This window comes from Girardinichthys multiradiatus, chromosome 3 (genome assembly GCF_021462225.1).
Source record: "Girardinichthys multiradiatus isolate DD_20200921_A chromosome 3, DD_fGirMul_XY1, whole genome shotgun sequence".
Lineage (NCBI taxonomy): Eukaryota > Metazoa > Chordata > Actinopteri > Cyprinodontiformes > Goodeidae > Girardinichthys > Girardinichthys multiradiatus.
The window spans coordinates 37,726,336-37,745,535 of record NC_061796.1 but is presented as its reverse complement, the minus strand read 5'-3'; the positions used below and the strand labels follow the sequence as shown (position 1 = coordinate 37,745,535).

Genomic DNA, 19,200 nt, shown 5'->3' with positions numbered 1-19,200 from the left:
ACAATAAGATTGTAACAAGCTGAACGTTGCTGTTTTTTGTGGAGGCATCTGCTTATGCTCCTTAACAAACATGCAGATAAAAGGTTGCTTTGAAACAGTTTTACCTTGATAAAACTGAATTGCTGATGATCCCTTAGTTTCTAAGCCATGACTGTCCTTGTTTTTTTAACATTTCCAAACGGTCGAATATCTCATTCAGGCGGGCAATGCAAAAGTGAAGTAACCTTCTTTAAGGTGGCTGACCCGCAGTGTGCAGTAGGTTAGGGAGGGCCAGCGCCCGAGTAATTCTGGTACTTTCTCTGGCATATCATTATAATTATTTTAAACCAAAGGAACCCTATGATGTCACATTAGTGTTTTTTTTAAACCATAACAATTAAAATTCTTGGGATGTGTTTTTACTGGTGGCATTCTTTGAGAAATGCATTTATTATGAGTACAGTAGTAAAAACACAGGAGCTCATAACTGTTGGAGAACAGGTTTAAAACCAACAGCAAGCAGAGAGAGGGCAAGCTCACTATTTCTACAGCTACAATTTTCAATATTTATTATGAACAGAAAATACCTTAACAAGTGTCTGAAAAATCACAGTAGGGAGCAACCCACTGTGCTCAACCACTGAGCAAGCACACCGCATGCAGAGATCTACAGTCCTCAACGCAGATGTCCCCACCCCTGGGCCATTTGTTGCATGTCTTCTTATTCTCGCTGCCCTTCTTCCTGTTCAGCTAGTAGTAAATGAAGGCTACCAATGCCACAAAAACCTTTAAAAAATCACCACGATGGAGTCTGCGTAGAAGCATTAATATCTCTCCTGTTACCATCACAGAGTTTAAAATCTATCTTAGAGGTTTGCCTTGATAACATGTTAAAAATGATAAGAAACCGTTATATTCAGTTGCAGTGGTTCATGGTTAGCACACCTTCGTGTTGCACGTGGTTGATCGATCAGTGTAGGTCAGTGCGTACAGGTCAAATAACCTAAAAGGTTTAACTAAAGTTATTTCTTTCCACATGCATTTAAAAGCTGTGCCCAGCTCTTATTCCTACAGCTGTAAGTTCACTGACCGTGTCTGACCTATCATCAAAGTACGTTTTATCATTTAAATTAGGTCAATAGTGAATGTCTAACTCCATGGACAGTCTTAAGAATAACAGGAAGTCTGAAATGATTTCACTGTATTTGATCCCGGGACTTCTACAAAGCATTTACGAAACTGTAAAGAACAACCCGGGATATGAGAAGGATTTTAATAACACCTGAGTATTGGGTGCTGTGGCATGGAAGTCAAGCTTAAGGTAGAGCTGAATCATAATGTGCTTTATTTCAGGGTGTGCACATTTATGCAGCAGGATATTACAGCTTATTTATTTATTGTCACTTTTCTCCTTATTTGTTTTACACTTTAAATGTACAGTACATGTGTCATATTAAATGTGCAAATAAATTAGGAATGATTTAGAAATTGTTGCCTTTATATACCTAATATTTTGACAGGGGTGTGTACACTTGAGATCAGTAAAAATGGCATAGTGAAAAAAAAACCAGGCTGCAAACTGCAAATGAATGATTGAGTTTGATGTCAAAAAGTGCAGATTAAAGAAAGTAAACGATAAAGTACTTATCTTTCAATCTACAACTTTAGTGTTACACTGTCCTGCTGGTGTGCATCGATTTTAATTTCTTTTAATTACCCAGTTTACTATGAATGCATCACACTGATCAGAAAAGACTTTCCACAGGGAGTGCCTCTCAAAAGTATTTACACACCTTGAATTTCATGTTTTGGACCCTTACAACTACAAACTGTGTATTTTATTGGGATTTTATGTGCCAGACCAACTCAAAGTAGCAGATAATTGTGCAGCTTGGCTTTCAATAATACTACTAATAAAAAGTGTGGCACACATTTGAATTCATCCTGAGTAAATATTTTGTTTATAGGGGTTTGTCTCCACCAGTTTTATGTAGAGACTGACATTTCTGGCCATTCTTCTCTGCATAATGAATTTTCAAGTCTTCAAGACTGGACCACCTAACACACGACTCTGATTTAATCTTAACCTTTCATAACTGGCTGTTATCTCTAGGATTGTTGTTCTGTTTGAAAGTGAACCTCTGCTCCAGTCTCGAGTGTTTTGCAGCATCTAAAAGGCTTTCTTCCAGGATAGCCCAGTGTTTATATTTATCCATCTTTCCATCAAACCTGACCAGCTTCCCTAAAATAAATGTCTCACCTGGCCAGAGCACTTTTTTCCATGTTTGCTTTCCCAAACCCATTGTCACAAACTGCAAAGAGGACTTCTAAGGGGACTTAGGAATGCAACTGGTTTAAATTGATTACAAGATGTCAAAGGTAAGGAGGGTAATAACAAATGCCGTTTTCTTTTAGAGACTATCTCAAACTTTACCAGATGATATAGACGATAAATCAAAGCTGCCAGACCTTTATTTTCAATCTTTTTCAAGGGAAAATCCTGGAAAGCAGAACTACAGTGTTGTTGTGATTTCTGTCAAAGCTTTTAATATGTGCATCATTTTTGATTTTTTCTTCACTGGTTTATTTAAGCTTTAACACTTGTTAAAGGCAGTAACATTTCACAGATGTTAATGCAGTGCAACAATCTGAATCTGAACATTTCTACTATTAGTAACCTTTTATGTTGCAGTTGTTTGTTATTGTGCTAGTGTCCAATCTGCTGCACTTGTACTTTGCAAAAGTCCATCTAAATAACAAAATAAAAAGTATTATATTTACAGTATATTTCTTTTGAGAATATGGGAAGCCAACTATATCAAACATAACATAAGATTAATAAAGTCTAAAGTTAAAAAATAATAGGATATTGTTGTGAAAGTGAATTGCTTTAAGCTGCAAATCCAAATTGCCATTTTCAGCTTCTCATTGAAAACGAAGTGTTTGCTCAAGTCGCCACCTAGTGGCTTTTATGGGTAACAAGACACCTCAGCTGACAATATTGGCTTAATAAACAGACTGAAAACAATTCTGAGTAAAATAGCTGATCTCATTCCATCATAAAAAATAAAATGCAACTGTGTTTCGAAGTCTTGGGGCTGTCTTGACTTCACACTGTAAGATATCAATAAAACCACTTTTTTGCAACCCTTTTTTAATACTTTTATCAATATTCTGAAAGAGTTAAAAAAATTTGAAACATGTAGAAAATACAACTTGACATCAAATCAAAGCCATTTAACACATAAATCCATCATTATATCCACATAGCCCATCACTCAGATGAGCATGTAATAACGGACACTCTGTAGTTGATAGGTTTTGCCAGGTATTTTGTTGTTAAAACTAAACCGTTCTGCTATTGATGTAGTTTGTGGAGGACGTGTAGAGTACTTAGCACTCGTCTTGTATAACACAACAAATAAAAACAGAAGTGAAGAAGTCCACCTCTGGCAGGTCACAGTCCCTGAAGCTTCTGCTGGGAACCTGAGAGTCAGCAGTGTTAAAAAACTGGTTAGATGAGAAGTGACGGGGTGGGTTTCTTCCCCGGCCAAGCTTCTTTGGCGTACTTCTTTTTCCGTGGCTCGTTGAGGGTCTCTGGGAGGTAGGGGGCTGTGACCGGTGTGGGGTTGAGGGTGATCGGCGGCTGAGGAGCCTCTGGGGCCAGATCTACCTCTGGTGCCGGGTTGGGGAAGGGCAGCGGAAGCCCGCCTTGCATAGCAGCACCTCCTGGAGCTCCTGTTGGCTTGTTCTCATGGCTGGTGGGAGGCAAGTCCCCATACAAGCCTCCACCTAAATTGTAGCCGTGAATGCGCTTCGAAGCCAGGTCATCCAAACCCAGTGTATTCTGGCTGTCGAATCTCCGTTTCTATAAGAGGGATGATAGAACAACAACTTAACAAGCAATACAGAAGAGCATGAATGTATTAGCCCTACAAAGAAAGTCACTTTGTAAAACAATCTGTTACCTGTGTGGATCATTTTAAATGTACAGACAAGAGTTACCTTCATGGGGATGACAGCTGTCTGCACCATATTTCTAAATCGTCCAACTGAGGGATCTATGTCTTCTGTAACCATAAAAGAGACCATTGCACAGAGCATCAGACTAACTCATTTCACCAATTAATGTGCAGACTCACACTGATTAAATAAAAACGTTACAATAAAAAAAAAACAACATTTTATTCAATTAACTTAAAATCCAGCTCTCTGGTGGGCAGTCTGTTAAAATCAGTTCTTAGATAATTCATTTTTTATGCTCTAAGTTTAGATGAGTAACATTTCCCAAATGAGTTAACTAGTTTCTAGTATCATGTGGTCATACTCTGGAACCCTGTTAAGGCCACCACTGAAACACTATAAACAACCAAGATAAATCTTGGCTTAAAAGGAGTTATCAAAAATTGAGTTATTCAAGAAAAAAAACAGAGAAAGTTTTACCTATTCTAGCACAAACATCAATCTATTCCTAGATTTGTTGCTACATTTACCTGGATTAATGATAGAGTCTTCTTCATTGAAAGTAACTCTGGAGTTCTTGCGTTTCCTCTTTGGTCGCTGGATTTCCAGGTTGCCTTCCTCGATCGTCAAGATGGAGATGCGCTTGTTGTGAGCCGTGTTAAACTCTGTAAGATTCTGGATGATCAAAGACGACATAAAAAAATGGAAAGTTATTATTATAGCAAAAAATGACCATTTTCCTAAATTATACGGCACTGGGCTGGACAATAATGTGAAGCATGAGTAACCTCAGAGACATAAAGAGATTAATTGTAAATAGAAAGGAATTATAAATAGCTAAAATCTCACCGACAATAACAATGTAAAAATATATTTTCACTCAAAACAGGTTTTTTCTGTATTTAACAAAACAAACGTTTGCCCCTTTTATGCAATAAATAGCTCCTTAAAACATCACTTCTATGGATAAGCCCAAGTGAAACTCATGTAAAGTTCCAACACAGAGTTAAACATTTCCAGCCTTTATTTCCTGTAGGTTTTATGATTATGGCTTACAGATAATGAAAACCCAGAATTCAGTGTCTAAGAAAATAAGAACATTACATATTATCAAGAAAACAAATGATACTGTAAACAGCTTCTGAAAAGTATGTCCATTTCTATGCACTCAATACTGCATGGAGGCGATCGGTCTGTGGTTCTGCTGAGATGTGATGGAAGCCCGGTTGCCTTCAGGTCATCTGCATTGTTGGTTCTGGTGTCTCTTATCTTCCACTTAACAATGGCCCATAGATTCTCTAAGGGGTCCAGGTCAGGTGAGGTGAGGTGAGTTTGCTGGCCAGTCAAGCACAGTAACGCCCCATGGTGATTGAACCTGGTACCTCTGGCAGTGTGGGCAGGAGCCAAGTCTCCATAAAGCTTTGCAGCGGAAGTTATCTAAAATTTCCTAGTAGATGACTACATTGACTGCAGACTTCAGAAAACATAGTGGACCAACACCAGCAGATGACATGGCACCCCAAACCATCCCGGACTGTGGAAACCTTACACTGGGCAACATGGATTCTGTGCCTCTATTCTTCGTCCAGAGTCTGGGACCTTGATTTGCAAATGAAATGGAAACTTTACCTACACCTGAAAAGAGGACTTTGGACCACTGAGCAACAGTCAGGTTATTTTTCTCTCTGTCTAGTTCAAGAGTTGCTTATCACGAGGAATGCGACATTTGTAGCCCATGTGTAGGATTCATCTTTCTGTAGTGGATTGTCATGCACTGATCTCGGCATCAGTCCACTCCTTGTGGAGCATCCCTAAATTCCTGAATGGATTTTGATTGACAACCCTCTCAAGGCTGTGGTTATCTTTTGCTGGTGCACTTTTTCCTTCCACTCAACCTTCTATGAATATGATTGGAAACAGCACTCTGTAAACACTAAGCTTCTTTATCTTTTTCGGTGAGCTTTTGTGGCTCATCTTTCTCGTGGAGGGTGTCAATAATGTCATCTGAACATCTGTCAGGTCAGCAGTCTCCCCCATGATTGTGTAGGCCATGATATGGCAACATTTATACATCATAAATGCTTTTTTTAAAATATTGGTTATATAATATTCTTATTTTCTGAGACACTGAACTATGGATTCTTATTATCTGTAAGCAATAATCATCAATTACAAGAAATAAAGGCTTCAAATATTTCACATAAGATTCACTTTCTGAAATTAGAACTTTTTCTACAATATTCAGATTTGTTGAGATGTACGTGTAAACCCAAATGCAGAAAAAAAGACTAGAAAGTAATGTTTACATTTTGAGGAGTGAAATATTCTGTTAGTAAAAATCATGCATAGAAACTAGTTCATGCTGTGGTTATCCTGATTACAAATATGGGTGGCCACCTTATTCAATTCTGCTTATGTATATAGAGCCAATTCACAACATGTCATTTCAAGGCACTTTACATAAATGAATACATAAAATGATGTCACACAAAGCAGAACATGTAGTAAGGTAAAAGGAAGAGCAAAGCAATTAAGTAAAGTAATTAGCCCATCCAAATAATAGACCAAATATGACCACAAAAGAGTTGATAACATTAAAACCTATTTGATACCAATGAGAAAAATAACAGTAATGTACCTCTAGCTCTGTCTCTTCCTCTGGAAGTCCAAGTAGTCCTTTGAGTTCCTCTTCATCTCCTGTCTTACTGTCTCCTGTGCCAGCGGTGCCTTGGGTTTGGGGCTTCTCTCTAATAGTGTAGGTCCGTGTGGAAGCCCCAAAAGATATCGTCGAGTCTATGGGAACTTGCTGAGGCTTGTGGGGCTCAAGGCGAATGTGCCCTAAGAAAGTACCGTGTGCTGAAAAAAAAAAAAGGAAAAGCCAAATATTAATAAACCGTAAAAGTTGGTGAAAAATGTTTTATTGACATTGTATTACACATACAAATGTGTTGAAGTTTATATTAATGTCTAATAAGACTGTGTTCTAGCATTATTATAAGCTCCTGTAATCAGTCCGTTCACTAAACTGGAACAATGTCAACCAAGAGTTTGTAATATTTCCAGAGATGCAACAAGAAATTTACCAGTTTTAAGCTTGATCGGCCCTTATCACTGACTGGCTGGACAAAAGCTGAAACTACCACATATTTTTCCAATCAGTGAACGCACCATATCAGCATAAGTCACGCTGACAACACAATTCAAAGTTACTAACTGAAGCTTTGGGGTCGTGAACCGTTCAGACTAAAGTCTGATTGCGGCTCCAATTAAACAGTAGTGTGAACCACCACGCAGAAGCACTGACACTAAATATCAAAAAAGTGAAACGCAGTGAAAACTAATTTTGTCTTTGTTTTCAAATATATATATTTTTTTATAATTGTAAAATCCAGTTTAATCATTATGGTTTGCTAGAGGCTTCTTCTGAGTGTTTGGTCTTAATAAATAATTAATGATTGTTCACAACAGAGAGGCTTCGAGTTACAACGAACGCATAAATGATTTGCCAATCCAACCTGCAACACTAAATCAGTGGGATTTATAAATAGAATATAAATTGGACACAACTATTGTTTATTTTGAACAATGTATCCAAATCTTATATGGTGCAGGTTACATTTACAGGTGTGCAAAAAAAGAAAGAAGAAAGGGATTGTGGGCTTTAATCTAACTTGCAAAGGTTCGTAATAGTTTTTAGTTGGGTTTCAGCCAGAACGTTGAGGATTTAACTGTTACTTGTAGATTTTCTGTGAAGTAATGTGAGAAAGCTTCGTAATATTGAGCTGATTTTTTTTTAGAAAGACTTATTCATCATTTTATTGTTAAATTTCTATTTATCCAGATTTTAGGCAAAGTTATTTTATTGTTATTTTTGTAGTTCTTAAACAGAAATCTGAATCGGCCAAAATCAATATCAACAGGTCAGAACTGAACAAAACTGGTGATCAGTGCATCTCTAAGAAAAAACTTGAATACTATAATATACTTATTATCTTATAAAAATTGCAGAATATATTAGATGTTTTAAAGACAATCAGAACAGCTTACTGTTATGAACCAGAAAAGTATTTTTGATGTACAAGGTTGACAAAATAGTTGCAATAATATAATTGTTTCCTGACTATATTAACTAACATTTTGGGGGCAATGGTAGATTTTCTGTGCAATTTAAATTCTAGCCACACATTTACCACACCAAAGGAAAATGAGTAGGAAAGTGTGATTATGGGTAATGTCTTACTGCTGTTTAGGTCTATGAGGAAGACCCTTTTTAGGTGTTTGTGGTAGATTAATGCCGAATGAACCCGAGAGCAGGACTGATGGTCAATGGTGAAGTCACACCAGTCAGGGTTCCTCCCAAACAGGTAAAACTTCTTCTCATCTATGATCAGTTTCTACAAGGAGAAAAAGACTGTGAATAACACGCTGAAAGCACAACTAAATCAGCTACGCATGATGCATCTGTGCCTCTGAGTTATAACTCTTCAGTGTTGCTTCCACTGAAGGGCTTAAATCTCATGGCTGATGTTATTCTCGCACCGTTTGAAGCCTAACAGCCACATCTGGGACACAGCAGACTGTCAAGCTCGTATCTGGTGCACATTTTTAACAACTGCATGCATTGAAACGACCACTGTATTGTTAAGGTAGATCTTTCAAGTTTGTTACCTCTATCAATTTGTCCCCCTTCATCACGTCCAGATGGAGTCCTGTGGGTGGTTTGCCTGCCCTGCAAGCAAAAGGTTAGATAATCCTGTGAGGAATTTTTTTCAGTCTAAACACTGCAGAAGTCACATTTATCCAGTCAAGGAGGAAATCTGTCACGAAAATGTTAACTGTTTTTTTTTTTATCTCCGATATTTTTTATGTTTGGAGACTAGATTCAGCAGATTGAGAACATGATGCAATGATTTTTAGGCTAATTCATTGCCAACATCATTGACGGGTTAGCCTGCTAGCTTGACTTAATGCTAATGTTAGCTACAGAAATGGTAAGCTTTTATCTGTGATAAAAGTTTTAATAAACACTCTAAAGTTCGTCGTTCTGTTCGTTTGCAACTAATAATGTGCTGGAAACAACCTGCTACTACTTTGGTGTGTGCATTTGCCTCACCATGATGGACAATCAAAAGGAGGAGGACCGTCTTTGCCTGTTTTACTCGCCATCTTGCCTCAGCGCATTAACGCCGAGATGCATCTTGGGAGAACCTTGCTGAGGGTTTCTGGGAGTTGTAGTTTAAAATTTCGCCCAAAGCCACCATAGACACCAGTTTAATAAGTTATCCATGCGTGACGAAGGCAAATCAGGGAAATATCTAAAGATGAATGTACTCATTTTATTTTCACCCTGTAGTAAAGCTGTTGAGGTTTGTGTTCCTTAAGAAAAATGAGAAAACTTAGTATGCACAAAAACAAAATACATGAAAAATTGGAGAAGCAGGACAAACAAATAAGACAAGTAAGGAGAAATGCAAAAATATTCACATCCCATTGACCTTTTTTATTAAGTTTTATTAAAATATAAAGTACAGCATAATTGATAAGTGGAATTAAAATTATGCAAAATTTTAAAAACATTTTTAAACCAAAACAGCAAAATCCGAAAAGGGTGATGTGATTTTTTCTTTTTTTTTGTCTAGGTTCCAAACTTTTCAGAACCACCTCTTGCTGCAACTGCAGGTGCACGTTTTTTGCGATAAGCCTCTGAAAGGTTTGCACATCTAAAGATGAAAATGTTTGGCCATTCCTCTTTGCAAAACAGCTCAAGCTTAGTCAGATTGGATGGAGAGCATCTGTGAAAATCAGTTTTCAAGTCTCATTTAATATTCCTATTTGAATTTGGGCTCAAATTTGAGTGGGCCATTCTAACACATCAACATGATTTGATCTAAATAGAATAGAATACATAAAAATATCCTTTATTGTCCCTTAGCGGTGAAGTTCCGGTATATCAGCAGCAAAATGACAGACAAATGGAAGCATGCAGATTCACACAAAGGTAAAATATAATAATTAAAATTTTCTTTTATAAAAGACTGCGCAGTAAAGGCATATTTACAATAAACCATTCCATTGTAGCTATGATTGTTTGTTATGGGTTGATAGTCTTCTGGAATGTGACCCTCTGCCCCAGTTGGAGTCAAAAAATCTTCAGCAGCTTCTAACAGGTTTTCTTTGCGAATTATCCGGTATTCTGATCCATTTATCCTCCCATTAACTCTGACCAGCTTACTGTCCCTGTTGGAGAAAAGCATTCACACAGCATGATGTTGCCACCGACGTGTTTCACTATAGGGACAGTTTGTTCAGGGAGATGGTCAGTGTTCTTCAATGCATAGCTTTGGATGTAGGCCAGAAAGTTCAGTTTTAGTCTCATCTGACCAGAGTACCTTCTTCTATATGTTTGTTGTGTCCCCCACATGACTTGTGGCAGGCTTCAGACATACTCTCAACAATGACCTTTCTCTCGCAGCTTTTTCCATAATTGCAAGATATGTATAGTGCACATTTAATAATTGTCTTGTCAGCAGATTCTTCCACCTGAGCTGTGAATCTGTGTAGCTCTTCTAGAGTTACCATAAGTTTTTATTTTATTTTATTTATTTATTTATTTGCTGCTTCACTGATTAATGCTCCCACTCCCCAGTCTGTCAAGCATTTTAAATATCATATCTGATCTACATATTTCGTTTGTGGAAAAACACTTTTTTAAATTAGGCAGTAAATACATTTGTTACTTAAAAATAAAAAAATAAAAAAAATTGATTTATTTTTTTCCCATAAAATGCATAAAATAAAAATTAGAGCACAGATATCTCTTATATTAACTGAACTGGGTCCTAAATTTCAGTTTAGCATCTTTTTGCTTTTAATAAATTATTAATGACCTCAGGTGAAATTGAAGTGATCAATAAGAAAAATCTTATATTCTAAAAGGGAACACTAGAGGTCTCCAACTCCTTATTGCTAACTCCTAGGCATGAAAATGCTAGTGGGTGAAAGACTTTGTAATGTTGGTTTGAGAACCTTAACCCCACAGTCTCTCAGAGTATTATATTTGCTGCAAGGACTTAGCACCTTCTGTTTGATGGTGTGGGGGGAGGGGGATCAAACCAACACAGGCTGTTGTTTGAGGTTTTTTCTGCCTCATTTCAAAACTGTGGGTTTATGCTGTAGGCCATGTCACAGAGACAGGAGCATGCTCTCCGTATTGTAGTCTCTCCTTGCAGCTTAAGGAAGTGAGGCTGCTGACTTTTCCTTGCAAGTGTTAGAGTAAGTTAAAGTTCCTACTTTAAGGATGTGTCATATGGCAATATTATTTTAGGAAAATGCTGAGGCTTGATTGAAGTTTAAGGTGCTTATTACATTATTTTCTGGATCGTGTTTTAAGTTACAGCTTCTGTTTGTGGGTTTTCTTTTCAGTACTTTGTATCATGCTGAACAAGATTTCATTTTTTTGGTTCATGGGTAAGAATTTAAGCAGCCTTGTGTAATGTAAACGATTTGCGATTTGCCCAAATAACAAACACAGCTACTGAACAAATAGATTTTTATCTTTTTTATTTAAGCATGTTTCCTTAAAAAAGTCAATCCTATTTCTTGTAGCAATATGTTGATAGTCAGCTTAAGGGTGAGTGTGATTAAAAGTGAAACATTAAAGGTCAGTTTTTCCACATCTTTACAATAAAACAATGCCCAAATAATAGCACATAGCCTCCCATGAAAAAAAAAAAAAAACTCATGCAAACCTTAGCTCGTGTAACTTCCTCATTTACGTTTGTGGTTTTGAGCTGTGAGTGCAACTCCTCTTTTTGCTGCTCTCGTCATTTGCTGCCTGTCTTCATTTCTGATTTGCAGCTCAGCGAACAGTGATGGCAGGCACCATTGCTTTGCCTCTTCAAGAATTCATCGGCTCACTGGACAACACCAGTTTGCCAAAACTTTTGCAAGTTTGCTCTGGAGTGTATTTCCAAGGTAAGCCTTTCCCTTTTTGATTGGCGGGGAATTAAATCTTGAAAGTAGAAGGATGAGGAGATTAAAAATAATCACAGGAGACAGATCCGATCAAATTGTATCTTGGTGTCTAAATATGTCTATATCTTTTACCTTTCTGTGTGTATATTTTGATCTGTTAACCATGAATCAGAAATTACAGTTGCCAAAAATCGCAGTCATTTGTTGTGATTTAACATTTATGCCCATGAATTAAAAGAAAAAAACAAGTCATAAATGAGCTATAAAATACAGGATCTTTAATAAAAAAAAATGTTTCTTTTTGTCCCTTTCTTTTTTTTCTTGTCATCAGGTTCCGTATATGAACTTTCTGGAAGTGAAGTGTGCTTTTCTACTGGGGATCTAGTAAAGGTCATTGGCATTGAACTGCAGTCTGTTTCCTGTGAAGATATCATTAGCAATGAGACGTTTGAGTTACCTATCACTCACACAGGTTGGTTGGAAATCTGTATAATTAAAACTATATTTTTTTTATTTTATTTGCTGTTCACTAACACATTTCTGTTTTTTCCAGGACTGTTCAAAGTGGTCCCCGAGCAGAAGCCATACTCTTCAGTTGAGGAGATGTTGAGCATGAGGCCCGTTGGCCTGAATGACTCTCTTCCTTTTACCTTCACCAGCAACTCCAAGATGACCTTTGGCAGTCTCATACTGGGGGCCGGCAAAGCTCTGACCGTGCTCTCCATCGAGAGGCATAAGGGAGAAGAGGATAAGGTGCGTTGCCACGTAAGAGGACAAACAGAGGCCTCAGCCGAAGTGTGCATTCCTCTGTCTTGTCACGGGGAGTTTTACGAATGTGAGAGCGAGGATTGTTACACTCTGAAGGAGATCATGTCTTCACCTCGCCTGCGCACACGAAGGTTTCGCTTTGTTAAGACCACCAAGTGTGACCGGGTCCTCATCTTTAGTCCAATCCACCAGGTCCAGGCCATCATGAACTGTAAGTTTGACCCTCTTTGTAATCAATATTTGCTACATTAGTTTTAAAATTACATATATTTCAGTGTGTTTTCCAGAATTATTTATGTTTAAGTTATGTTCTGTTTTTTTTATTTTGAGTTTAAACACAGAAATGAAAAAAAGGTTATCACTAAAATAATCACTGTGGTCCATGATGTTCAAGATAGTTTGGTAAAGGTTTCCTAATTTCTTCAAATTCTTCTAGTGTCACTAGTCAGTCTACGACTCACTCTTTCTTATTCATGTATATTTTGAAGGTCTATCCAGTTTCCTCCAGAACAGGGCTTTCATCTTTCTGGCCTGCATGAGACCAAAATCATGTCAACTAAAAGCAGTCTAGTGGTACATCTACCTTCACCTATGTTCTGAAAGAAATGAATTGGCCTAACTATTTTGGACTGCATGTGTTCATGTCTAGTTTAAAGCAGAGGGATAATTGTGGAAGCTGCTGTTTATACATATATTTTTTTTACCCTACAAACATGTTTACCGTTTTGCAGATCACTTCTGCGTGTAAAGGAGTCCTTAAAAACACCAGTATCAATCATAAATGATAAAAAAACATAGTCATTTATTGTTTAATTATCACATTATTTCTTTGGGGAATGGTAAGGATGAAGTCAGGGGTGCTTTGAAGAGGATGAAGTGTGGAAAGGCAGTCGGTCATACCTATACGGATATGTCTAGGAGAGAGTACAGTGGATCTTTTGACTAGCTTGTTTATTAGAATCCTGGAGAGTGAGAAAATGCAGATGATTGGAGGAGTGTGCTTATACTGATGTTCAAAAACACGGGGGATGGCTTCATGCACAGAAAGTGCCCCACAGATGCAACTTTTGCCCTGTGCCATTGTGGGGCTAGACAAAGAATATGATAAGGTGCCTAGCGATGAACTTTGACATTGCATAAGAAAGTCAGGGGTGGCAGAAAAATATGTAGGCTAATGCAGGGCATGAATGAAGAGAGTGAGACAGTGGTGATGTGTGCATTTGGAGTCACTGATGGGCTCAAGGTAGGTGTGGGATTACATCAGGGATCATCTCTGAGCCCTCTCTTGTTTGCAGTGGTGATGGATAGGTTGATAGATGAGGTCAGACAGGAGGCTCTGTGGACCATGTTGTTTATAGATGATACTGTAATCTCTGGTAAACATAGGGAACAAGTGAAGAAGAACTTAGAGAGATGGATGTTTGCACTAGAAAAAAGAGGATGCAAGTCAGTAGAAGCAAGACAGAATACATGTGTGAATAAGGGTGTGGAATTTGAATAGGTGAAGCTGGAAGGACCAGAAGTAGGAAAGGCGGATAAGTTCAAACAGCTGGGGTCAGCCATCGAAAACAGTGGACAGAGTAAAATAGAGGTAAAGATGAGATTTCAGGCAGGATGGATTGGATGGGATGAGTGTCACTTTCAAGTGACATTTTAATTAAGGGTGAACAGGATGGAAAGGATTTGTAATGAGCAGATCAGAGAAAAAGCTAAGGTTGGGTGTTTTGGAGATAGAGTGGCAAGTTTGAGATGGTTTGCACATGTTCTGTGAAGAGAGAATGGATATATTGTAAAGAGGATGTCGAAGATGGAGATGGGCAGGAGGAAAAGAGGAAGACACTAGAGAAGATTCATAGAAGGACATGGAGATTTGTGGTGTAACAGTTAAAGAGGCAATGATTGGGTGAGTTGGAGGCAGGAATCAGCTGTGGTGACCTCTGAGGGGAGCAGCTGAAAGAATAACATAACTAAAAACTCTCTATTACAACCTTTCTATAATTTTCTATCCTCCTAAACACAGTATCTGAAAAACAATAACACAAAATTCTCATAAATAGTTATTTCTAAAATTATTCTGACATTTAGCAAACATAAATTATTTTTGGTAATTTTTAACTGACCTAAAACAGGAAAGGTTTGGAATTGATTCTATGTCAGACAGAAAAAAGAAAATGTCTTTTTTTATACACTGTATGTATTCACTTTGTTTATTTTGTGTATTTTGCAGATAATAATTCACCACTTAAGAGGTTTAGGGCAGTATAGGGGAATATTAAATCAACAGTGCTACTATTTTAACTGTATGAAAACTTTCAGTTCAAATACTGAACCACAAAATGTGCATTTTCTGATTTCTAATTTTTTTCTCATTTGCACAGTGAGGAAGAACATACTTAGGTTTCCGTCCAGCCTGGAGGTGGATGTGGTTGATGTCACTGATGTGTGTAAAGACGTACATTTTGTGACACCTCTAAGTCTGACAGAGGTCCTGTCTCTTCCGGACGAATCGTTCCCTGTGGTGGCAGAGATATTAGAGGAGCCGGAGAGCCGCTCTTTTTTCAAGTGCGCCTGGCTGCCAGGGCTGATCAAGAGCACCAACCTGGTTATGCACAAGAAAGGAACTACTGCCATGGTCCTGATGTCCAGCCTGAAGGGCCGAAAGAATCAGCAGTACTTCCTTGTGTCCCAGCAGTACGGTGGACGGTTTCGAAGGCGGCCGAGAGAATTCAACTCGGTGTACGAGGTGTATGTTGCTTCAACGCAGACACACGGCCTGACGGTGAGCGTGACAAGAAACTGTGAGGAAGTTGAGGAGGAGGGTCTGCCAGGCCTCAGCATTGGGGAGAAGCTAGAGATTGTGGACTGCACTAGAATGGAGTTGCCTTGTGAAAACAATAAAGGGCAGAGGCAGTCTGTCGAGGCTCTTTTGTGTCATCGTCTCCAAGAGCCAGACGATGATGAGGAGGAAGAAGAGGAAGAGGATGAAGAAAGGGATAAACGGGAAGAGGAAAAAGAGGAGGTCTTCCTGCCTCTGTACATGCAGGGTCACTTTGTAGAGGTTCTTGGTGAAAACAAAAAGTATAAACTCAGTGACTTGGGTAAGGAGTTCCGTTTGCCACTGGATGTCAAAGTAGTGAGTCGAGATACTGAACTAGAGACTGACCCCCTAGTTGGGTTTTCTTGTCTAAGAATAGAGGGGGCAATACTGGAGCCCAGCATCCAGGCAAGCTTTCCAGACAGACCCGACCATTGTTTTCTGCTTCTACCCCAGTGGCTCTCTTTGTCCGTCTCTTTCACCACGGAGCCCCTTCCGTGGTCTCAGGACAAGTGTCCTAAGTGTTTCACAGAAAGGGTTAGTGAGGTGACAGACACGTTCTTTTATGAATATCGCAAAAAGGATAACTCAGATGAGGCTCCTCCCCCCCGACCGCCAAAGCGAGATATGTCATCATCAAACTTAGTCAAAAAAACATCAAAATCCACAAAGAAACCCTCCAAGGCAAAGAGAAGCAAAGACAAAGGTGTCCCGACAGACAAGCTCAACACTTTAACTTTGAATAATAAGAAAAGGCCCCCAGCTCCACCGCCTCCCGTGAGTATTGTTTTTCACAGCAGCCTTTTTTCATATGTCTCTGTCAACCTCAATTAGTGTTTTAAAAAGACAGTCCTCATGATGTTACTGCCAGGGAATATTGCAAGTAAGCAAAAAGTCAAAAAGAGAGGCTTCCATTTTCTTTCTGTTGTAATACAGTTATTTTTGTAATAACCAGAAGATTTCTTACTTCCCCATCTAATGCAGGAGAGCTTAAATGAAGAACCTCCTCCTCCTCCAGTTTTACCACGAAAGTACTCGACAGAAGAACCAACTAGCAAGGCCCTGCCAAATACTTATGTAAAGATAAACACATCGTCAAAAAACGGTGAGGATTTAGTGTTTAGCTTTGAGATATTTTCCAAGTAAAAATTTTAATTCTGTCTCTGAATTTATCTGTGAATTCATTCAGATTTTTGTATTTTTGGTACATAACATGGTAATAATTAAAACTTTGTTGAAGATATCTATTGTACTATTTACTTCTAAACTCTGGCGAGGCCATATCCAGCCATTATTTTTTCTCCTATGTAGTTATCACTTTGTTGAGTTGGTTCTATGTTGGACTCACTGCAATGCTGAAAAACAAAATCTCCCTTTCGTGGTATCATGTCAAAATTTTAAGCTTGAAGGCTTGGGATCATAACTGAATGGTGTTCAGGACTATTAATGATGTCAATCACTGTGACGAAAACATCAGTTCCATCTAAACATATAACTTCTGATCATTATGCCATGTTTCACTGTGGGTATTATGTTCTTTCTGGTACCTCTTTTTTGTGTGTAACACATGAAATGTAATCTTGATTCCTTTGGTAAGTAAGATCATTTTTATCACTTGTAATCTATTTGCAAACTATGCTCAGGAATGCAAATAGGCAAAGTGTCAGGGAAACCCTTTTACAGCCAAACTTAATTTTGCATTCATCAAATACGCTTTATTGTTGGGAGCCATAAACTTGAGAAGACTGAATGCTGAAAGTGAATAAAAAGGGATTTTAACATTAAAGCAACCAGGTTCTTGTAGCATTTTATTTATTTTTTACTATTTTTCTTTAATAAACTGTTTCTCACCTGGAATCCACCGAATAGATATCACATTAAAGGTGGGAAAACATTTGAAATGATTACCTGATATCTAACTTTTTTATATAACTACAAAACATGACATTTTAACAGGGTCCTGGACACTTGAGATTCAATGTTTTCTTATCAGAAGTTCTGAAAAACATTCACAGGGTTATTTAGAGCTATTTCTTGAGATAAATTAAATGTATTTACTTTCCTCTGGGCACACCTTGCAGAAACAAAACAATAAAGTTTTATAATAACATGGTTGGTGGGGTTGGTGCATTAGAAAAATATAGAAGATTTGTTAAGAAAAACATTTCACAGTTACAAATAATGAGCAAACAGTTGTGTTATCACTGAAGAAACAATATTTTTTCTTTCCCAGAGCTCCTGTGTGGCGTGGCTGCAGACGTGGATAGTGATCATGACTATGAAACGATGGATGAGTCTTTAGTAGCTATGGTAAAGACAGCAGAAGAAAGCGTGATGTTCTATTAAAAAGAAAGTGCTGTTTAGCAAACAATAATGTGAGCTGGATATCATGTGGGCAGGAAGTTTTGAATCACTGATACATGGGGGAGCAAAGGCTGGCACAAGTAGTTCAGTCTAACAGACAAGCTACTGTAGCTCAAACTGCTATGGAAGACAATGCTGGTTCGGACAGAAAGGTGATTATTGATGGCAGCTGGATTTTATTTGGGCCCTTCAGAGTAAAGGGGTCCGAATGCCAGTGCAGGCAACGCTTTTCACATTTCTGCAAGCATTGCATAGGGTAAATACAAACTGCATTAGCCATTGTAAGCCAAACTGTGGTGTAAAGCTAATAAGCACAAGCAGCTATAATCATGAGTTGTTGGAGCACATTGTTCTTTGCTTCATTTGAAAACTAATTAAAAGGCAGCAGCTGTGCAAAATATTTTAAGAACCACTATTAGAAATTGAAGAGAATGAAGCAGGAACAAGTTCTGGTGGCTGCTTGGCCTGCTTTCCTTTTAACTTCACAGCGGTGAATCTGGAAGACATGTTTACTAACTTCTGTGCTCAGTGACCAGCCAACTGCTGTGAACAATACAAAGCAATAATACTGTTTTGTCTGCATGTTTTTTAATACACTGTAGCAACATGTCCTCTAATAGAAGTTGTATAGTGCCATGAATGGTGAGTGAATTGTTGAGATGAAGGCAGCCTGAAGTACAAATAAAGTAGATATATTCTAAACATGTGGCGTCCATTTTGGACTTTGACATCTGGGTTGGTGAGAAATAAACTATACAAACTAGGATGTCTGACTTGAGATGACCTTTTCTATTCATTTTCACAACCTCACATTTGGAAAATCTGTCTTTTAAGTTCAAATAAAATTCACAGTTAACCCACATCCTGCAAGCCTGCCCCCCCCCCCCCCCCCCCCCCCCGAGGATTCATGGAACTGACGACGCCATCTAAACTATGAGACTTTATGGTTAACAAGTTGCTTGAAGACATCTATACGTGTTGAAACATTAATATTAGGGGGTTGATCAAACGGGCGACCAAGACAAAACTTCCGTATGTTTGCTAAGGCTAAATTTGGATAGGAAGTATTCGCTTGTTAACATGTTTTTCTGGCCTAAATAAGGACTGGTTTCAAGCACTTTCAGGGGATGTTTATTCAACTGTAGGCCTACATGTTGGGAGGACTGTGTTTTGCAGTTCAGTGTACAGTTCCTGTATTTATTGTGCAATACTAAGCAATTGCCTACTGTTCATAGAGCATTTTGGTACATGGCAACTACAGAATGCAAGACAATGATATCATAAATATGAATGCTATGACTCATTGAAGTGGGCAAGGGATTTATTAGTTTTTACCT

At 38.2% G+C, this 19,200-nt stretch overlaps 2 protein-coding genes and 1 non-coding gene across 3 annotated transcripts; 1 reads left to right on the top strand and 2 right to left on the bottom strand.

The window, feature by feature from the left end:
• Positions 1-2,433: 2,433 nt before the first annotated feature.
• Positions 2,434-9,175, bottom strand: ppp1r8b (protein phosphatase 1, regulatory subunit 8b). The gene is made up of 7 exons (XM_047360271.1): positions 9,056-9,175; positions 8,611-8,671; positions 8,183-8,336; positions 6,581-6,798; positions 4,473-4,617; positions 3,985-4,049; positions 2,434-3,847 (listed from the first exon to the last, which is right to left on the bottom strand). The coding sequence occupies exons 1-7, from the start codon at positions 9,106-9,108 to the stop codon at positions 3,494-3,496; spliced, it is 1,050 nt and encodes a 349-aa protein (XP_047216227.1). The 5' UTR covers positions 9,109-9,175; the 3' UTR covers positions 2,434-3,493.
• Positions 8,402-8,543, bottom strand: LOC124866432. Its single transcript, XR_007037813.1, has one exon. It is a non-coding gene; the product is annotated as a small Cajal body-specific RNA 1 (non-coding RNA).
• Positions 9,176-11,107: 1,932 nt separating the features above from the next.
• Positions 11,108-18,753, top strand: themis2 (thymocyte selection associated family member 2). The gene is made up of 7 exons (XM_047360295.1): positions 11,108-11,214; positions 11,800-11,916; positions 12,248-12,388; positions 12,470-12,895; positions 15,063-16,276; positions 16,484-16,604; positions 17,733-18,753. Exons 2-7 carry the CDS (start codon positions 11,814-11,816, stop codon positions 17,843-17,845), a joined length of 2,118 nt encoding a protein of 705 aa, XP_047216251.1. The 5' UTR covers positions 11,108-11,214; positions 11,800-11,813; the 3' UTR covers positions 17,846-18,753.
• The last annotated feature ends 447 nt before the right edge of the window (positions 18,754-19,200 follow it).